We start from the raw sequence: 20563 nt of genomic DNA on the forward strand, positions 1-20563 counted from the left end.
GTCGTGGGTAAGGAGAAGTTACCCTTCCTGGGGCGCAAGCTAAGGTAAGCTAACTGGCTCATTTGTTTTGGTTGTGGGTAAGGAGAAGTTACCCTTCCTGGGGCGCAAGCTAAGGTAAGCTAACTGGCTCATTTGTTTTGTGTTTGTGATGGACTGTGCCTAGGTTGATGGTACTTGGCTAAGGTTCTTTATGGTTTATGGTTCAGTCCGCATCAACGGGACGGACCGACCTAGCCAACTTAGACCATGCCTAGGTTGGTTAAGGGTATTTGGATGCTTGTTGTGGTAATATGGGGCAGCATGGGGCGTAAGCTAACTGCTGGCTAATTTGTTTTGTGTTTGGGATGGGGCCTAAGCTAACGGGCTAAGCTAACTGGCTAATTTGTTTTGTGTTTGTGATGGGCTGTGCCTAGGGTGATGGTTGGTTGGCCAAGGTTTATGGTTATGGTTCAGTCCACATCAACGGGACGGACCAACCTAGCCAACCTTGACCATGTCTGGGCTGGTTAAGAGTATTTTGGGTATTGGATATTTCAATGTGGTAATATGGTGGCAGCATGGAGGGGAGTGTCTCCAGGACGCTGGTTTCACTGTTAAGCCTTCATGAGGTGTCGTGGGCCTAACTTAACGAAACATCGGTGAATGAGGGTGCCCACTTGATAACCCCAATGACATGCCGCATACTATATAGGCTACTGCTGTTGGATAGGCCATTTGTATTGTGCTTGTGACCATTTGTTGGCGGATTTGTGGGTAGTGTGCTTTTTAAAGTTAAACTTGAGCAGGGGCTTCTGAATGTGTTATTACCTTGGATTTTGGCACAAGGGATTTTAACATCTAATCCTGTGTATTAATGTAAAAAAAAAAGGCACAAAGGCACAGTTTAGTACATGCCCTCATAGCATAGCTTGTAGGCACTTTGGCTGCTTTAGCCGCTAGCCAGATGGCACCGATTTTCTTCACATTTTTTTTGACCGACAGTATTCCATGAACATGATCAACTGAGCTCTGTGTTAAAATTGGCCAGAGTTCTCCTTTAAACTTACCAAATCTTTTCAGAAGTGCAGCAAACACAGCTTTCTTGCAAAAAAGGTTAAAGGTGCTCTAAGCGATGCTGGCCGGGTAACGTCACTTCTGTTGACTTTCAAACAAAACAGAGAGCTAGCTCGCTACTTCCTCCCCCTCCCTCCCGTGCTGCTCCCGTGCAATTGAAACTCTCCTAAACGCACATCTCGTCTGTGATTTGCTGGAACAGTTTGTTATGTTTTTATGGGCTAGGTTTGCCCAGGTTGTTTTTGTTGCCGTTTTTGGAGCCTGGGCTGTCCACAGAGATCGCAATTTTTTACAGTGTTTTCAGGACACAGACAGCTAGCGGTTGGTTAGGTGATGTTTGCAGTGACATAAAATGTTTTAGCCTAAAAAACGCGTGGCATCGCTTAGAGCAGTGTTTTTCAACCTTTTTTGTGCCACGGCACACTTTTGACACTTAAAATGTCCCACGGCACACTAACATCCTGTGTTAAGAAAAAATAAACATACCATAGCCTAAAATTTCAAATAATACACAGATGGCCTTATTATGGCTTCTATGCAAGACCTGCTCAATAAAACAAGCGCCCTCTGTCATTTGTAGGTGACTATATCTAATTTAATTGTTGTTTTGAACTGGATATGTGATGATTCTGTGAATTCTGGATATGGGGCCCCCGTTGTACAATGCCTGCATACCACAAATAGTGCAATCATACAATCAATGAGAGCATGTGGTTCTAAATTCTTTGATGCAACAGTTGCTTTTCTGGACCAGTGAGTGCAAGGGCGTAGGTTTGGTCTGAGCTTTGGTGGGGACACTACCCACTAATTCCCCCGGAAAAAAAAAAGGAAAAGCCACTCAACTCTTTCACCAGCCACTATAGATATAAAATGATTAAAATGTGCTACTGTCCAACTACCCATGATTAAAATGTGCTACTGTCCAACTTGATCTATACTGTGTAGCACATAATCTGATTTTATATGTATACATATGTAGGCTATATTTAACATTTATTTTCTATTTGGTCTGTTATGAAATCATGCATTGACCCATTTAAGCACAGCTCAGTTTTAAGAAACTTAAATACATGCTTAGCATTTTGTGAAAAGAATCATTAAGGCTACATTGACAACTCTTAACCATAAGCTGCCTGTATATTTTCTAATAGGCCTATTTACAGATATCTAGGCGATGTAAGCACAGCTCAGTTTTAAGAAATGCTTAAAGCCGAAAGACCATGTTAAATTTTTCTACAATTTATTTCAAAACCGGATTACTCTGGAACAGCTAACTATACACGGGAATGCTTTACACCGTTGTGTTCGGTAAGGTCTGCTGTTTATTCTGATATATGGGTTGTCATGTGTTGCGTGAAGAGTGTGTAGGCCTAAGATATTCCACCGAGACGAATGGATGTGGAGATGGGCACAGAGAATAATTATTAAATCTCTTGAAGTAAATTTTTCTCGCGAACTGTTTATCACAGCAAATAGTGGCTATAGCACCGTTTAAAAGCTGAGAAAAGGCTCTTTCATGTGACACATGTGTGATGAGTAGTCTACTCGAGGAGTTCAACAGAGAAGAATGGATGAATTTGGACGCACTTCATATGCCTTGTAGTGAAGTGAAGCTGAAGCGCAGCGTCTCCTGCGGCTCACTGGTAGTTATTATAGGTAACTTCAAATCAGCGCGATTTACCCTTATAGGCTACTGCACATTACACGATCTGTACGAGATGATCCGCAGCAAAGTGAGAAAGTATTTAACTCTTTGTAGCGCACGTGAGCGCTCCCCCCCCCCCCCCACTTCAGCCTGAATATTGGTGGGGACATTTCAGTCGTAATCTGACATTGGTGTGGACACGTCCTTCGGTCTCCACGCAAATCTACGCCCCTGAGTGAGTGACATTTGGGTAATTTTCTGCGGCACACCTGATGATCTCTCACGGCACACTAGTGTGCCGCGGCACAGTGGTTGAAAAACACTGGCTTAGAGCACCTTTAAATATATGTTTATTCCAATTCCAAAGAAAATACACATCATATCTGTTTAACCCAGTCGCCATCAGCGCAGCCATTGGTTGTGTTAAATGCACTGCCATGTGTAATCATATACCCTGACGACACCAGCATACTCCAGGATGACAATGTCAATTGGCTAATTGAATGGAAATTATGGAAAAGTGGTTCAGAGAGCATGAGGAATCATTTAAATCACATAAATTGGCCACCACACTGCAAAAATTGCTTACCTAATAAAATCTAACCAAGTGTCATTAATCTTATATCTTATATAATCTTAATATCAAAACATCTAGTTGGTATTGTTTTCAGTATAAACAGACTTACCTAGCGCTTACATGTAAAATCATTTGACTTAATTTAAGACATCTCATCCTGAAAACATTTTATCTGCCAGTGCTTTAAGGAAATTTGTCCTAAAAACAAGCACATTTTTCTGCCAGAGCGTTGAGTAAATTTGTCTTCATAAGACTTAACTTAAAGGATAATTCCGGTATTTAGCACTTTTCTGGTGGTGGTAGAGTGGTGGACACCGAAATTTTGTCGATGGGTCCTGTCTCGACTTTTCTGACTCGTTTTGAATCGCCTTTGACTACTTCAGAGTGGCTGCCTATGGGCATGCACAAACATGTCCTTAAAACAACCCTTTGTTTTCAAAACTGTGCACATGTCCTTAAAACAACGTTCGTTTTCAAAACTGTGCAATTCACCAAGTGGTTAGTGGTGTTCGTTGATGTTCCAAAACAAGTAGCGTAGTGAAATACAGTTTCTGTCGTGTTTTATGTGGCATTTCGTGAAATCCCATTGATTTCTTTTGGAAGACTCATTGCACGTTGATATTACTGCGCCACCGGAAACGGGGTCTGTTTACATTTAGTTGTAGTCTTTCCGCGAGACCTTCTTTTACTGTCTATGCTTCAGGCTCAAATATTGAGTGGAAGTTTATACGCAGTTGTGAGGTATCTGAAAAAATAGTTCCACTATAGCAAATAACACGGCTGGAAATCATACATTGCGCCGATATATTTGTTTTTAATAATCAACGAACACCACTAACCATTCGGTGAGTTGCACAGTTTTGAAAACGAACGTTAAGGGTTGTTTTAAGGACCCATAGGCAGCCACTCTGAAGCAGTAAAGGCGATTCAAAACGAGTCAGAAAAGTCGAGACAGGACCAATCGTCAAAATTTCGGTGTCCCCACTCTAGTTCAAACCAGAAAAGGGACTCAAAGTGCTAAATACCGGAATTATCCTTCACCTTGACATTAAATTGATATATTGAAGGTAAAAAGAGTAGACTACGGCTAGATCAGCTAATTTCTTTTTTAAAAATGTGTTCATTCATAAAGGAACAAAGACCTAGTAGGCTATGCCGACAAACATGTTTAAAGGCTTGGCAGAAAGATTATATTGATGAAAAGGTTTCAAGTCCCCATTTTGCCTATAGTTAACAAGTCAGGGTTGGACCTTATTGTTCACACCTGAGCTATTCCCCCCATGTTGAAATGGTGTAATTCCTTTTGTAACAGAATTCCCTTTGCACCATAACATGATATCCTTTTATAACAGATTGCTGAGAATGGCCAAATATGTTAACTCTTACCAGTTTTTGTGTGAGGCCTGGAGGGGCCCAATCATAGGTGATCGTGTGGAAGGTGGGGTCTTTGCGTGACACCACTGGGTTGGTGATGATCATGCGGTTGCGCTTGTACACACGCAAGCCATCGCCACCCTTGACCTTGGCTGTGAGGTGACTATACCGAGAGTCTGCCAGCAAGCCGCCCATCTTCCGGTCATCCTCCAAGTCAGAGTTAGGGGTATGTTCTTCTTGGCTGCAGTGGCACACTATGCAGGCTTTCCTGAAACAGCACAGTCATTCAGTTTACTCACCTCTTTGTCTACATACTGCTGAAACATGTTATTCACTAGTAGACAAAAGAGCCAATCTTTTTGATGCAAACACAGTGTGTTCACACTTGCATCACTGGCAATATGCTAGCAACTTAAAAGTTGTGTTCACAAAAGGGTTTGACTGGCAATTGACTGGTTCACTGCAAACTTATTTGAAGCGTAAGAAGGCGCTACCAAGGGTCAAACAAAAAATAGACAAATTTGATAAATTGTACAGCTTGTTTGCATTCCTGACTGGCAACAGCACGAGAACAGCTTGGGTCATTCCATATGAAATCAACTCAGTTTTAGGGAAAATAATTGTTTCCAGGTTAGGCCTTTTATGGAGTGTGGTAAACACATGTAAGCAGTGGTTACATTCTTCTCTTGAGTTGAGTTGCTTTTGCTTGAACTTAAGACAGCAGTTGCAAGTCATAACCCCAAATCAGAAAAAGTTGGGACGTTGTGTAAAATGCAAATAAAAACAGAATGTGATTCTACAAATTTCAAACATGAAATGACAAATTTGACTATTTCATAGAAAATAAATTTGATAAAGAAATAAAGAAAAAAATTTGAATTTGATGCCAGTAACATGTTTAAAAAATGTTGGGACAGGGGCATGTTTACCACTGTGCTGCTTCATCTTTTCATATAAAGATATATAAATATATATATATATATATATATATATATATAGGAGACCAGTTGCTAGAGTTGAGAATTAAATGTTCCTGCCCGATATAGAATTTCAGCTGCTCAAAAGGGTCTTCTTGATCATGTTTTTTCATTCCATGTTGCACCCAATTTAACAGGTCTGGACTGAAGACAGGCCATTTTAGCACCTGGACTCTTCTTCCATGAAGCCATATTGTTTAAATATGGGCATAATTCATTTTGGCATAGTTTTCCTGAAATATTCAATGTCTTCCCTGAAAAAGACATTGTCTGGATGGCAGTATATGTTGCTCATAACCTGTGTACATCATTCAGAATTGATTGTGCCTTGCCAGATGTGCAAGATGCCCATGCCATATGCACCTCCACACCGTCCTAGATGCTGGGTTTTGAACTGAGCGCTATAACAAGTTGGATAGTTGGATAGACCCTCTCCTCTTTAGAACAGAGAGTTCATGATTTCCAAAAAGAACTAGACTGCATTTCCGGCGGGAACTGCGAAAGTGTGCTTGCCCTGGTCCGGTCACCAACGTGAGCAGACAGTGACATACGCTATGCTGGACCTGGCTTGATCCAAGCATTCTAACAGTGCCTTTCAGTGTTGGAGCAGTGGCAATACCTCAAAAGCTCTATTCAACTATTGCCTTGCGGGGTGAATGCGGTTCGTTGGCTTTTACCTGTGGCCTGCTTTCGAATTTAGCTTCTATGACTAAAATCAAATCAATAAAATAAAACAACACCAGTGATTGGCTGCAAAAATAAATAATGTCACGTGTCTTGCACCTCTCAAACTGGGCTATCAGGTAACCTAGAGAAAAAATTTTAATTATGAAATATGACAAAGCCATTAAAATGCTGCTTGTTTGTCAGGATACTTTTTCACTGATTTATTTTAGAAATATGAGCTATGAGTGTGAATGTTATATATTCCATCCCCTAATTCTGTTTTACTGGTTTATTTGACAAATAATCTATATGGATTTGCTCTATAAAGACCTTGGGCTCTATCTTCCGTGCGGGCGCAATTGACTTTGTATACTCGCGCGTTTGTCTTTCCTATTTTGCAGTCAGCGCATATTGGAATTTTCCCTCCACAGGTACATGCCTGTAAATTAGGGAATTCGATTGCGCCCACGGGGGCGGTTCAGCGAAAAGACGGGGCGTGTTCCGGCGCAAACGTTCACTGTTGATATTTTGCCGTTTCAGAAAACAATTCCGCCACAGACCAGGAACTCCCTGGTCTAAAGTCTGTGGCGAAAATGCAGATGCTATTTTAAGGGCGCATGCATGACCACAGGCCTGCATGAATGAATGCGTTGCACACCAATCTACAGACACCTCCGTGCACAGACGGAAACATTCAAAGCCTTGATAATATTTGTCCATTTCCCGGTTTTGTTCGTGCATTGGTGACCTAAATATTTAGTAGCCTATATAGTACAACATCTACATGCAATATCTTTACAACAACGCCTAATTACGACCTATTAATCTGGACAACTTTATAGGCTACAGCCCTATAAAGGCTAAAGTTACTTTTAGTTTTGTTCCAATTTACCGTTGTGTAAGGTTTTAAGCACTAAGCTTTGCTATGTTCCCTCCATCCTTTCGTTATTTTCTAAAAACTTTTTATATCCATGATGGCCTTGAAGTCTTGAGTTAGTGAATTAGCTTAAATCAGCTTTTCATGTGCTGTTAACCAGCAACAGATAGTACAAGAAAGCAGCAAGTATGGTTACAATTTCTGTACAATTTCTGTAGTTGCTGCATCCATTCATTGTTATTCTCTCTCCTGCTCAAATACATGTTGTGCGTGAATTAAGTTGATGATAACGTGTTTACAAACTCTGCTTTACAGAAAATATTGTAAATAGTCTACTGTCACGCAGTTAATGGGATACTGTGCAGAGTTGAAAGTTAGGTCAACTTAAACGAAGCCCTTGCTTGGCCGCCTGTGCTGCGCAACGCACACTTAGCTCCTCTCATCTATACAATGTAGTTCCCATTTCTGTAAACCATAATTTCAAAGAAAAATATTACCACTCGAGGGAAATCAGTGTGGTGTCCATGTGAAAAAATAGGCATAAATCTAGCGTACACATTTTCACGAATCACTGATGTGTTGATGACATAAATTAGGAAATGTTAGAGGACTTAAGGAGACGTGATGTTGAACTGCATGCCGATGCCATTTAACCCAAATGCCCCAGCGGCAGCACGGGAGAGAAGAGATTAACTGACAGAAGATATGCATTGTCTATAGAGAGGTAATGTTAGATTACATTGTACATTGCAAATATATCACCATGCATTCATAACGTCGTGATTCAGTGAGAATGATCGATCCCAAAACATCGGAAAGTATGTCTTTGTGACAATTCTGTATTACATTTTGTCAAGAGGAAAAATCAATAGCTAACTGTTCCCAACTGAACAGTGATTATAGCGCTGTGAACGCTCCTGGCTGCGCCTGGCAAATACGCCACCATAATAGCAATCAGCTATGGAACAAGCGTGCCTGTTGTTAAAGGGAATGTGAGATGACGCTCTGATTGGTTTATTGCACGTTACGCCCAAACCACACCCATGATTAATGTAGCTAAATTTTAGATTTGCGTCGGGCGCAACAGTCAATATCCCGCCGGTAAAATAGCATCAGCACCCAAGATCCGCAGACACTTCCGTTTCAGACCATTAAAATATGTCCTTATGTCTGTTTGGGATTGTTTTGAGAGCCTATTGATGTATCTCAGAATAAAGGAATGTCCACAACATTAGTGATGTTTTTTTTGTGTGTGTGAATGTATTTTACTTAACTCATTGAATGTAGCTGGATACTCATGAACGCATGTCTCTAATAGCCACAATAGGAGTAATTTTAGCAACACCGTATTTTGTGTGGCCCATAACGACCCAGTGGATTATGAAAATGTGCCAAAATTCACATTCCTTGCTTGTTGTTGGTACATTAATCCCATTCAGATTGCCACTTATCTGAGATGTAAGAGTTCAGTATAGGTTTAAGGTCTGGGGCAGGGATTTGACATTCTGTGACTTCTTCATTGAGGGCTTGCTTAGCAGCACTGTCCGCTTTCTCATTTCCCCTCAGACCAACATGGCCTGGGACCCAGCAAAAAACTACACTCAAGTTCTGGTTCTTTAGACGTTCTTGTTGATCAAGCTCAGCTTTGGTTGTACTTTTTGCGTGACATTAAAGCCTACTGGAAAGATTTTTAATTGCAATTTAATTGAATGCAATTTACTTTTACGATTAAATACAATTAATTTATCCCTCTCACCCATAGTTTTCTATTTATTTACAAAAAATGTACATAGGCCTACTGTAATTACATGTATACATAGTTATTCTACTGATCTTCATACTATTCATCCTGCACATAAACTTATTCTTACTACTCTTATAATGTTGTTTCTGCACTACAATGACACTGTTTCCACACTGCACATAGCTGTATGTTATGTACATATCTGTTATATATTTGTCATATTGAATATCCATATTTATTCTGTTTTATCATATTCTGTTAATACACTGCATATATCTATATTATTATTTCTACTATTATAATGTTACTACTACATACATTATTCTACTTATTGTATGAGATAACTGCTAATACACTGCACATATTTATATTTAATTCATATTACTCTAAACCATCTTCTGTAAATCAACTGTATACTACTGTCTACATTGCACTATATTTCTTGACCTGTCTCTGTATATTTCATCACCTTTCTATACTTTGCATCACATTGTATGCATACTGTAGCTACATGAATCACAGCTAAGATCCTTGGTTGCTATGAAGGCCAGTCGTTCTAAATGAATGGTTGCTATGGCCAAAGGCCAGTTATCTCTGCCATTGTCAAGCGGGCATATCCTAACTTTATCTTATTTTAAACATCTCTATTTTACTTAGCCTACTTCCATACAGTGAGTCCCATTAAGAAGTGGCCACTTCATTCGCGCTTAACGTGATTCACGCAGCAACATTATTAAATGAATCTGTCACCTTATGCCTATGCCAACGTTTGCAAAGAGGAGAATCTTTTAATTTGATTCACAATGAAACGTTACATTTAATGTACATGTAAACAATGAGTAGGCTAGTTTTGGTTGTTGTTGGTGGTGTTACTGCATCCCTTAGTTATGCCTAAAATACAAAATTGTTCCCTCGTGATTGTTAGACGCATTTCAAAACATCGCGACGTGAAATGCCACCACAAAACATTGTTTGTGAATCGGTCTTATTAGGAGTCCTCGCTTAAGCTGTCACAGACTCAGGCGCTACTTTTAGGTCTAAAATGCTTCCTGAATTACTCTTAGTAAAAAAAAAATAGGAGTCCTAAAGTTACGAGTGGCGAAGTTACGAGTACAAGCATCTCATATCAAATGACCATGGCATTACGCTAAGCAACATAAATCCCATAACGTTACAGCAACATCTCCTCCCTATGACATAGCTAGCTAGCTTCTAGCCACACAAGAAATGAATGATTTTAAATCTCCGCTTAGCATTCTAATAACAGAAGGGGCACATTTATGTTGACCACTACAACATGACTCATTATGTCTGTAACTCTATAAAACACTTACTTTCATAAAGGAAGCACGCCATCCAGCACATACACATGGAAACCGATATTTTAGGTACTTGGCCACGAACTCAAAACGTGTCTCTCTGAAGCTCTGTTCTAGAATCTTTGCTCTGAACGCTCCATTGCTAGGCAACATCAAATAAACAAAATGAGAATCTTTTCAAGGTATTAAAAGTGTACGTGTGATTACGAAGGATGTGTGTGGTTTGCAATTAGAATAAACAAGAAATAACATTTCCAATAATTTCCCATGATAAATTACATAATATTTGCACCTTCCTTACTTGTGAAGCTCACACGTATTCAGTGAAATGTAATACAACGTTGCCACCTAGCGTTAGGCTATTTAACATTAACGTGATATTGCTTGCAACACAGTAAAACCTAAATGCCCGTAAACATATACATTTGCATACTTGTAACATTTTTAATAATACTCTCCCATCATGATATGTAACAATAATGAAAAATTTAATTTGAATACGTCAATGTGAAAACAACTCTATTATGTAAGCTATATATAGCTACTGTTCTCCTTGCTATTTCAGTTCATAAGGCCATACTATCCCATGGCAGAGCAAGGATTTCATGAGTGGGCAAGGTTGCCCGGAGACATTGTGGCTGCCCAGAGGCATTGAGCATACTTGGAAGGCATTGTGATAGAAGGTGAATGGTGCAAAGGTGAATGGTGAGAGTTACCAAATAGCTCTGGGTGGTATGCAAAATGATGAAAACTTTTGGAATATTTCTTTTTTTTTTAGCTTATGCACCCTCACATTGGAGTCCCAAGTTCATATACAAAATTTGGTATCGATATGTGACAGTGTTCCTGAGATATGGACGACTTCCTGTTTCGGAGCTTCGCCGCCGATTTTGTTTGGCTGTGACGGGCAAACGCTTTCGAAAATCAAAAATCCTTCCGGTAACTTTTGTGAGGCTTGGTCCAAGGATAATGTACGTCAAGTTTCGTGGCGTTCGGACCAAATTTGTGACCTGTGAAAATTTAGTTTCGCTTTCTGTTCAATCCAATATGCTGTCATCCGTCATCCTCGCGACCAACTTACACCGGTACTGACCGGACATTTTAAAGTTGGAACGGTGTCTCTGTCTCAAAGGGCCTAGGCGCTAGAGCTGACAAAAAATTAGGGAGACGGGAAAAATAATAATAAAACTTAAGAAGAACAATAAGTGTGCTGCTTTGCAAGCACACTTAATAAGTGTGCTGCTTTGCAAGCACACTTAATAATAAAACTTAAGAAGAACAATAAGTGTGCTTGCAAGCACACTTAATTACACATTTTCATTGGTCTAACCACAGGGCCGTTTTCCACTTTACCTCAGTCAATTTTAAACGAGCTCAGGCCCAGATAAGACGGTGACATTTCTGTATCATGTCTAAATACAATTTCTTCTTTTGCATGGTGGCTTTTGTGAATTGAGAATCAAACTGTACTCATAGACGATGGTTATCTGAAGTTTTCCTGAGCCTATACAATGACTTTCTGTGACTTTCTGTACAGAAACAGGTCTGTTTTTTATGCAGTGCCATCTGGGGTCCTAAAGACCACGGGCATCCAATATTGTTTTTCAGCTCTGTCCCTTGTTTGCAAAGATTTATCTGGATTCTCTGAATATTTTAATGATGTTATGTACTGTAGATGATGAAATACCCAAGTTCTTTGCAATTTCATGTTGAAGGTAGACTATGCAAGATTTTCACCTTTACAAAGCTAATTTGATGGTAAACAAACTAGAATCGTTCACCGAGCATAGCTATAGAGCATAGACGTAGCGAGTCCCTACCGAGAAATCTAGCCATGCAACTTCAAGAACGGCGGCCCGACAAATCTTGTGAGAACTTTTTATACCCAATTATGGTGCCAGTTACCCTAATTAGTTGTGAAATATTCCTCCTTACACAACTTTTTCAAGCAATTTGTTGCCCCTGTCCCAACTTTTTTTTAAACGTGTTGCTGGCATCAAATTCAAACTAAACACCCAGCAAACACGCAACATTCCATTCCTTTTTAACCTTTAAAAGACATTCTGGGAATGTCCTCTAAAGGTATTGTGTTGTGTAGCCGTCAGAGAACGTTCCCAGAAAGTCCCCCTACAGCTGTTTTTGTGCAACTGTCAGGGAACCTTTTGGGCACGTTCCCTGATGGTTATATTAAGGATACATTTTTTTATCCTTTAACTGACGTTCCTAGAACGTTCCATAACAATTAGATTTGATACATGCACTTGATCTCTCTCCTATCGTAGGCTGATATATCTCCCAAATCAAATCACTCAGTGCCCGCTTAGTAGGCTACGATTTTTAAAGTTTTAAACATGTTTCAAAGAACGTTCCGCGAACATTCCCAAAACCAAAGATTTAACCATGAAGGAACATTATGGCGCTGTCAAGAAAACATTCCTGAACGACCATGAGCAGCGAAAGTTCCTGCATCCTTCCGCGAACGTCTGCAGAGCGTTCGCCGAACCGAAAATTGTTTGCTGGGCATATATTTACCATTTATCAAATTTCTAATTCTCAACATTTGATATGTTGTCTATCATTTTTACAGTTACATATGGGTTTACAAGATTTGCAGATTATCACATTCTGTTAGGAACATGTTACAAGTAACTGTTAACAGAATTAGTTAAAATACCATGTAGAATCCTTCTGTGACAACTATGTTATTCATGCCAGATAGGTGAGAATGTGCTAAATATCCCTACATGTGTCATTTTTAAGGCATTTGGAAATCCAGAGTTGGCCACGAGGAATGTAACGAGACATTCTGCAAATGTGAAAGGAACATCCCAGATAGCAAAATCAGATTGGCAGATAGCGGACCACTGGTGTTATGCCGCCAGTGGCGTGCCACTTGTGGTCCGCCGTTGGACCACCATCTCTTTAAATGTAACTTGTCATGAAAATTAAGAAAAGTTAACAAAATTATATATGGAGTATAACTGAACAAATGAAAAAGAGTTTAGACCAATAGTGGCAAAATATTGGGCAATTTGTCTGCAAACTGCCAGCGGACCACCAGAGAACCGATGAGCAAAATGCCAGCGGACTGCCAGCTTTGCCCCCAATGGACCGACAGTGGTCCGCCAGCCTCTTGCTATCTGGGATGGGGAAGGAAGCTTCCCAGGTTTTCTATACGTTTTTTAGCAAAGACAATAAATTACCTCCAGGAATGCGGCTGAAATCCAGTGCAGACCCCTTTACACGTCAGGCACATCATGGCACCACCAACTGTAGGCTGTCCCACTGACATCTAGATAGCAATATAAAAAAAAAACAGCCCACTGAATTGAGCATTTTTAACATACAGCAGGTTGCTGGACATACTGTTGGTGTCTTTATTAAAGGAGAAATCCGGCGATTTTTACATGGATCTTGATCGCTAGATGTCACCAAGTACTGTCGATAGGGGAAAAAATGACCAAAATGGGTGCTACCGAACTGGAGTAGCTGCAGTTGCCTCATGCCTTTTTTGTCTCTTAACAGACTCAATACGTCATTAAAAGGTCTGTACTAAATGAGTCCTTACGTGACAAAACAATGCATTTTCTACTCATTAGCTGTGAAGAAACCGTCTAAATTCAAAGTTTATACTGTCTGTTTGCCTTTTCCTGCAACAACTGAATTCCCTCGATACTTCAGCGCAAGAATAGAGTTAGCTTTCAGTAACGTGTAAGCTTTGGACCATTTCCATGTAGTTACATAGTCATTATATGGTCATAATCATTACAGTGCTACCTATTTTTGAGGGGAAATAAACTTCAAGTTTGCGTTGCGAACAGACTGTCTTGGGCTTTCCTGGAAGCGACTGATGGAGGCACATTTAGATGATACCCCCAGACCGAGCATTGTAGCTGACTGGGAGCACTGGCCATTAGCTGCAGCTACTCCAGTTTGGTAGCACCGATTTTGGTCTTTTTTTTTTCTATCAACAGTACTCGACGACGTCTAGCGATCAAGATCCATGTAAAAATCAGCCGGATTTCTCCTTTAAGACAGGGGTCACTGTATATAAATTAGGGCTGTCAAAATAACAGATTAATTTCGATTAATTAATTTGAGAAAAAATAACTGATTAAAAAAATTAGTGCAGATTAATCGATTCCGTATGACCTTTGACCCTGAGCCGTTCTAGTCAGTAAAAATTAGACTGTAAAATGAAGAAGAGAGAAGAAAACGTGCTGCCTGGATCATTGATTGGAACATTTACTTTTAAAAAACGGCCTGATGGTGTTGATAGAAAATAAAGTGTTGCAAATAAAGTCCTCTGCAATGTCTGCAGCAAAGAATTTGCATATCACCGGAGTTCATCAACTCTATAGTCGCACATCAATGCAAAGAAATAAGTGTTGACATTAATTTATTTTCATTGTGTCCCTATGTGTCCCCATATCTGTGGCCTGAAATGCCTTGTATGTGAAAAAAAACTTCTTCCCGAAGCACTTTTGAATTTATTTCCTCAGCATATTAGTTCATATCATAGATTATTATGGCAATTATTTGAACAGTGAAAATAATAGTTTTTGAACTTTGTCACTAATGCTGACTAATCAATGATTTATTTGAATTTAAATATTTAATATACTTTCACAGCAAAAATTATATATGCGATTAATTTAGATGAATTAATCACAGAGTATGTAATTAATTAGTTTTTTTTTTTTTATCGATTGACAGCCCTAATATAAATTCTTATATGGTTACCTCACAGGTGAAGAAAACAGAGAGTCCTATTTTGTCAATCAAAAATCAGTCGCCTGAAGCATATGGTTTAAAGGAATACGCCACCCTAGGTGAAATTGGGTCACTCCCCGCAGTCCCTAGAGTTGGATGAGTGAGCCAAAGCATTTTATAGCCGACCCAGCCATTGTCCTAATCTAGAAACGGCCCGGTTAGCTTTAGCTTAGCGTAGTCACTGTAATCCGGCGATTCCAGCTAGCATGTCGTTGCAAAAGTGAATCAAATAAAAGATTTTTTATAATTATTTCTCGTAACCTGTACATTCACATCGAGTACAAATATCAATGCAAATTAACACGAAGGGATTTACTAGACCAATTTAGATTTGGAACTATTTTCTGGCATAGCACCGGCAAAGCACCGCTGTACTGTACTCACCTAGGCATTGATCTTGATAGGCAATGACGAGTCTAACATTTAGTCATTTACTTTTATAGAACTGATTGAGAAGGGGTTCAAATCTAAAATGTAGCTAGAAAAAAGCACTCACCCCAATTGACATTCAGATCAGTGAATAAAGATCCTGAGGACTTTGGCACACTAGCACATTCTTTTCATTGTGTTGCACACTAGGCAGATCACAAGCTAGACTTCTTGACAGTGGGCTCTTAAAATAACAGTGAAATAATGCACATTTTACTTTAGACTAGGTTTTACTTGAGCTGTTTTCAGACATGACCTGCGGACTATGTCCGTACAATTGGGTCTGAATCTCAAATTGACTCAAGTGTTCAAACTACCTCTACACTCCAACTGTGTCCAGGTGCCCGTGGGGACCCGGGTTGGAGTCCGGCCTGGGTCATTTCCCAATCCCACCCCATCTCTCTCTCCTACTCACTTCCTGTCTCTCTTCACTGTCCTTTTACAATAAAGGCAAAAAGGGCAACATGTTTCCATCCCCAAGATGCACTTTGATGGAAATTAATTGTATGACCAATTCTTGCCCCAGACTGGATGGAGGCTTAGCCTCATTTGAGAGCGTATTCTCTCTCTATGCCTTTGATCCATTCAATGCAGATGTAGGTGTGAAATACTTCCCACTGGCTGGGTACCATCTGTTCACAATCTCCATTATTCTGTCTTTGGAGTAGACAAAGACCATGGGCTAAACCTTAGCTGAATTATATGTTTGTGTTAATAACTGTAAATGTATTCATGTTTGGTATCATTTTTATAGTCTCAGTACAAGGAATACAATGAATTAAGTGTAAGAATGTTTAGAACATCCTGTATAACATTTCTACCTGAGGAGCCTGCCTAGTGTGTCAATGGTAAGGGGGGGTGTGTGTAGGTGTGTCTGGGTGTGGCTGACGGAAACGGCGGGAAGTGGAAGCCAATCAGAGGACGTTGTACCCATGATCACCACGTGGACCACACCCTTGCAAATTGAGCATAAAAGGCCGGCCTCTTCCTGTAGTCTTTAGAATTAAAGTTGAAGCTTCCGAGCTGAAAGCTGTATTCTCCCTTGACGCGCTTTATTGTAAAGTAAAGCCTGAATCTTGGATATCTGGAATACTGCCGAAGTCTGCTGTGTTTTTGTCAAGTAATTACATCCACCTACAATTACCATAAACTTGCAATAACAAGATCCTGGCGATCGAAAGTTGCCCTTTTAAGACCATCTTTTTTTTTTTTAAACTTAGGCTATAGTTTCTGTAGCACCTAATTTATCGTTCTCATCCAGTGGTAGCCTAAACCCTGTCTACATAAAGGCTATCAAGACGTATAGGCTACTGTTGGTCCAAGAGAATATCATCAGTTTTGAATTGAGTTCAGAATATCATCACCACGCCCCCTCACTCGGTGAATCGAACCGCGCTTTAACCTTTTTTGTTCAGATAGATGCTCACTTCTGTGACATCCGGACTTGATACTAGAGGACTGGTAGTGTCAGATCCGGGTGATTTCAAGGTAAAATAATTCCGACATTGTTTTATAATATATATATAAATATATATAGTCATAATCTAGGAAGAATGTAAATTGTCACCACAAGGGACTTCCGGTTATGCCGTGGACCTGAGAAGTCACAGAACCCATGTGCTCTGGCAATTTCTTCTTTATAAATATATAAAACTGTTTGTTCAAAGATGTGATTAATATAGGACGATTAATAAAAATTGTCACAACAAAAACCGAAGCAGCAAAGTTTGTGTCACTGCCAAAACTTTTGACCATGTCTGTAGTCGACCCTGTAGCAAATCTAGCTTTAGGATCTGGCATGGATAAGGCAGTGACTGCTGGGTCCAGCGAAGCAAGACCAGGGTCTGCTGGGTCCAGCAGGAGGACTGACCACTGGAGCCGGCCTGGCAGCAGACACTAGCTCTGCCACTGTGGAAGGTCCTCAACCAATAACGCAAAGAATGTAACATCTTTCCTGTGTATAACTGAAATAATTCTGCACCATGAGTGAATATTATATTAAATTTTTGATCATAAAAGATACAAACTGGGTGAGGTCTCTGCAAATAGAATATCCTAAATAATGTAGCTTTGATGCTACTGAGCCTCCTCAGTTTTATACTTTGAAACAATAGAGTTAGCATCCATTGCCCATGATCCTCTTCAGCCAATACTCCTCTTAAAATCATAGCAGTTCATCCATTGCCATTGTTGTGCTTAAGAAGCTGCTACTCATCAAGTTTCCTCTTCTTGCTTGCTTCTTGCCTACCCAATCCTTTCCAACTGCCCAAGTTAGCCCTGCTCTTTAGCTCTGCCTAATGACGTCCCTGTGCTGTTTGACAAACTCTGTTTTGTAATGGCTGTGGTCTAGATTATAACCCTGTCTTGAGTACAGACTGCAAACACTTTTTTTGTGCCTTAATTCCTACAGCCTAAACAACATACTTGTATGAATGAATGTGTCTATGAGTCCTTGCTCTAAAAAAACTGAAGTCTTGAAACTATTTATAGTTTTAATGGGACAGAAGCCAAAGTCCTTTCCTTCAGTTGCAGGGAAGGTTTTTTGTGTGAATGAGAGGCTTTGTGGTGGTGAGCAAGTGCCTTAAAAAGATCAAACATTTGTCTGTCTCCTGGCACATTTCAAAGGCAGCGGTGCAGTCAGATGGGACTAAATAGAGCTAGGCAGCACACGTCCACAACCCTACTTAATAATGTATTATGTAGCCAGTAATCAATTTTACTTCCCTCTGCACTGTGAATGAAGAATGGAGCAGGTTTACATCCATTCAAATACAACTTGCACATGAGGACCTGCCCTGTGTATTGCAGAACAATTTTCTTGTGATTTTCCTAGGGTTATGTAAATAAAGACAAGTGTCATTCTTAGTGCTTGCACAGGTAAGTCTGATAGGCCTCTAATGTTTCTGTTATCAATGAAGGGCACAGTGAACAGGTCTGCTAGGCAACAAAACAATGGTTGTCAATTGACAAATAAGCAGCATGTAAAGTAACTCTGGTGAAATACAACCCGGTTGTTTCATACACACTCCAACTCTCCAAATCCCCACAAAAATAGAATGACACTTCACACAGTGCCAATAAAGAGGACTGTTGAAAAGATGACAAGCAAAATAATGTCATAAACAGATAGCAAACAACAGACCTACAAAGAGGTGTCCATGACAATTAAACCCTTTTATAATCCCCTTTCCAAAGCAAATATGTGCAAAGACCCTGGGGGCCAATAGGCACATCCTCATGCCTGTGCCTCTGTGTAAGTGTGCACTAAAGTGACTTTATTACACTGTACGCTGAGATGCAGTATGACCCTGGCAGATACTTTGATATAAGCATATATATATATATATATATATATATATATTAATATATATATATTTTTTTTAAATAGTAACTTTCATAATCTAAATCCAACACATGCATGTGTCTTGTTAACACAACTTCAAATTCAAACTTAAATTCCCTATGAATACCACCACTAGGCCCGCTGTGGCAATTGATTAAGAACAAAAATAAAGGAATGTTGATTTTGAGGGGGGGGGGGGTTCTAACCAGTTTAAATTTAGAACACGGATAAGACTTCAGACTTTTGCATTAAGTGCCTTACTAATTTCATGACGCAAATGCTTTAACAGGTCACTGGCTGAGAGACTAGGAACAGGACATGATGTAGAGTCCATAGCACATAGATCAGAGCTTGTTACTGTTCATAGCCTGGTTACTACACTGCCGCCACAGTAGTCCCCCATCTGAGTAGTCCGGTTAGCTGATAACCCGGCCCAAACTGTGCAAATAATGTGACAGAAGTGAAACGAGCAGGCAATTAAGTCACCGGTCTGTTTTCCTCTCGTTCCTTAACTCGCCAGGCCAAGAGGTAGGCATAGATGGGGTCCCGAATGTATGCTAATAATAGGCAATCTAGCAATTTTGTACACTCAAACCGAAATATGACTGTATGTATGGGCTAGCCTACTACACATGCCCATAGTCTATGCACATGCCAGCCACAGAATTACCTTTAGTTTAGAACCGAATCGAAACCATCTTATGTGAATCTATTAAACTATTAGACGTGTAGCCTACATACGTCTGAAATAAATAAAATATATAGGCCTATATATATAAATAAAGGACCAACTCTGAACTTGGTTTTAAACTAGAAGCTAGATGTCTTATCATTGATGAACCAATTTATGAAACTTGTCCTACGCTAATTAAACTGTCGGGATTGTTTAGCTACAGATCAACTCAAAACTAATCTCCAATTATGATTAGATCTATCATATCGTATGTATTGCCTCAACCTAATATTAGTCTAGGTCATCAATCTAAGGTGATTTTAAGTAGTCTATGGCATTTTTCACTATTGACATAGGCTAGGCTACCTGGACTTACGACGGCCTCCTTGGTGAAATAGTTTAAGGTTAGACACTTTTCAAATACCAGTGAAACAAACTCATTCACTCAAGGCAATTTACGCAAGGTCAAGTTAATGCAGAGAATGTCGAGATGTTTACTCACTTTCTGTATTCCCGCGGATAGATCCATTGGTTTCTTTGATTGTGGTCTAAAGTTGTGACTTTCTACAAAAGTAATCAGTGTAGCGATAGGTAGGTAAAGCTATGATTGTTTTCTGCCACACATGCGTTGCACAAAGCTTATGTAGCCTAAGAAACGAGGCGGGTAAAATGTCTCTCTAGTTCAGTCATCCAATTACAACAAAACATGGAGTTGCCAAACCAATAGACAGCTGAGTTTCTCCGCTCTAATAACGTTTAATGTTTTAATGCTACAAATTGGGAACACCCAACCTTCCGAAAAAAAAGGCATGACATCACCCGTGGCCGTGAGTGAGTATGCGATACAAGCTGAAAAGAATGTACTGGTCGCATTCTTTGACATCGGCTACAGAATCATGGGAGGATGTTTCCTGTAATTTGACTCAACGCCTTTGTTTTGCCTTTTTAAGGAAGAGTAGAGTAAAAATTTAATTTCAGGCTGAAATGCCTGTCCACCTGATTCATCAAAATCTGTCAGGGCAGCACTATTTTCAGAGGACAGACGCAGAATGGAAGAGAGAAGTTTAGTAATGAATAATGTAAGCGTACTTGTCTAGTAGATTGTGCAGTCAT

The 20563-nt window shown here is 39.8% G+C and overlaps 1 protein-coding gene across 2 annotated transcripts in view; it reads right to left on the reverse strand.

Moving 5' to 3' along the window:
• The window catches only part of lmcd1 (LIM and cysteine-rich domains 1), an 83960-nt gene extending 63567 nt beyond the window's left edge, over positions 1 to 20393 (reverse strand). Inside the window, exons 1-3 of one of the 2 annotated variants that reach the window (XM_076268527.1) lie at positions 19953 to 20393; positions 13436 to 13524; positions 4662 to 4917 (exon numbers count right to left, since the gene is read on the reverse strand). In XM_076268527.1, the coding sequence (XP_076124642.1) occupies positions 4662 to 4917; positions 13436 to 13524; positions 19953 to 19979 (372 nt within the window). In that variant the 5' untranslated portion in view covers positions 19980 to 20393. The remainder of the gene's footprint in view (positions 1 to 4661; positions 4918 to 13435; positions 13525 to 19952) is intronic. The other variant, XM_076268528.1, reaches the window with a different exon arrangement.
• Between the last annotated feature and the right edge of the window lie 170 nt (positions 20394 to 20563).

The sequence above is a fragment of the Alosa pseudoharengus genome, unplaced genomic scaffold (assembly GCF_046254945.1).
Source record: "Alosa pseudoharengus isolate Yale_2024_CS ecotype anadromous, Long Island Sound unplaced genomic scaffold, YU_APseudo_1.1 YU_APseudo_1.1_scf_5, whole genome shotgun sequence".
Taxonomy (NCBI): Eukaryota; Metazoa; Chordata; class Actinopteri; order Clupeiformes; family Clupeidae; genus Alosa; species Alosa pseudoharengus.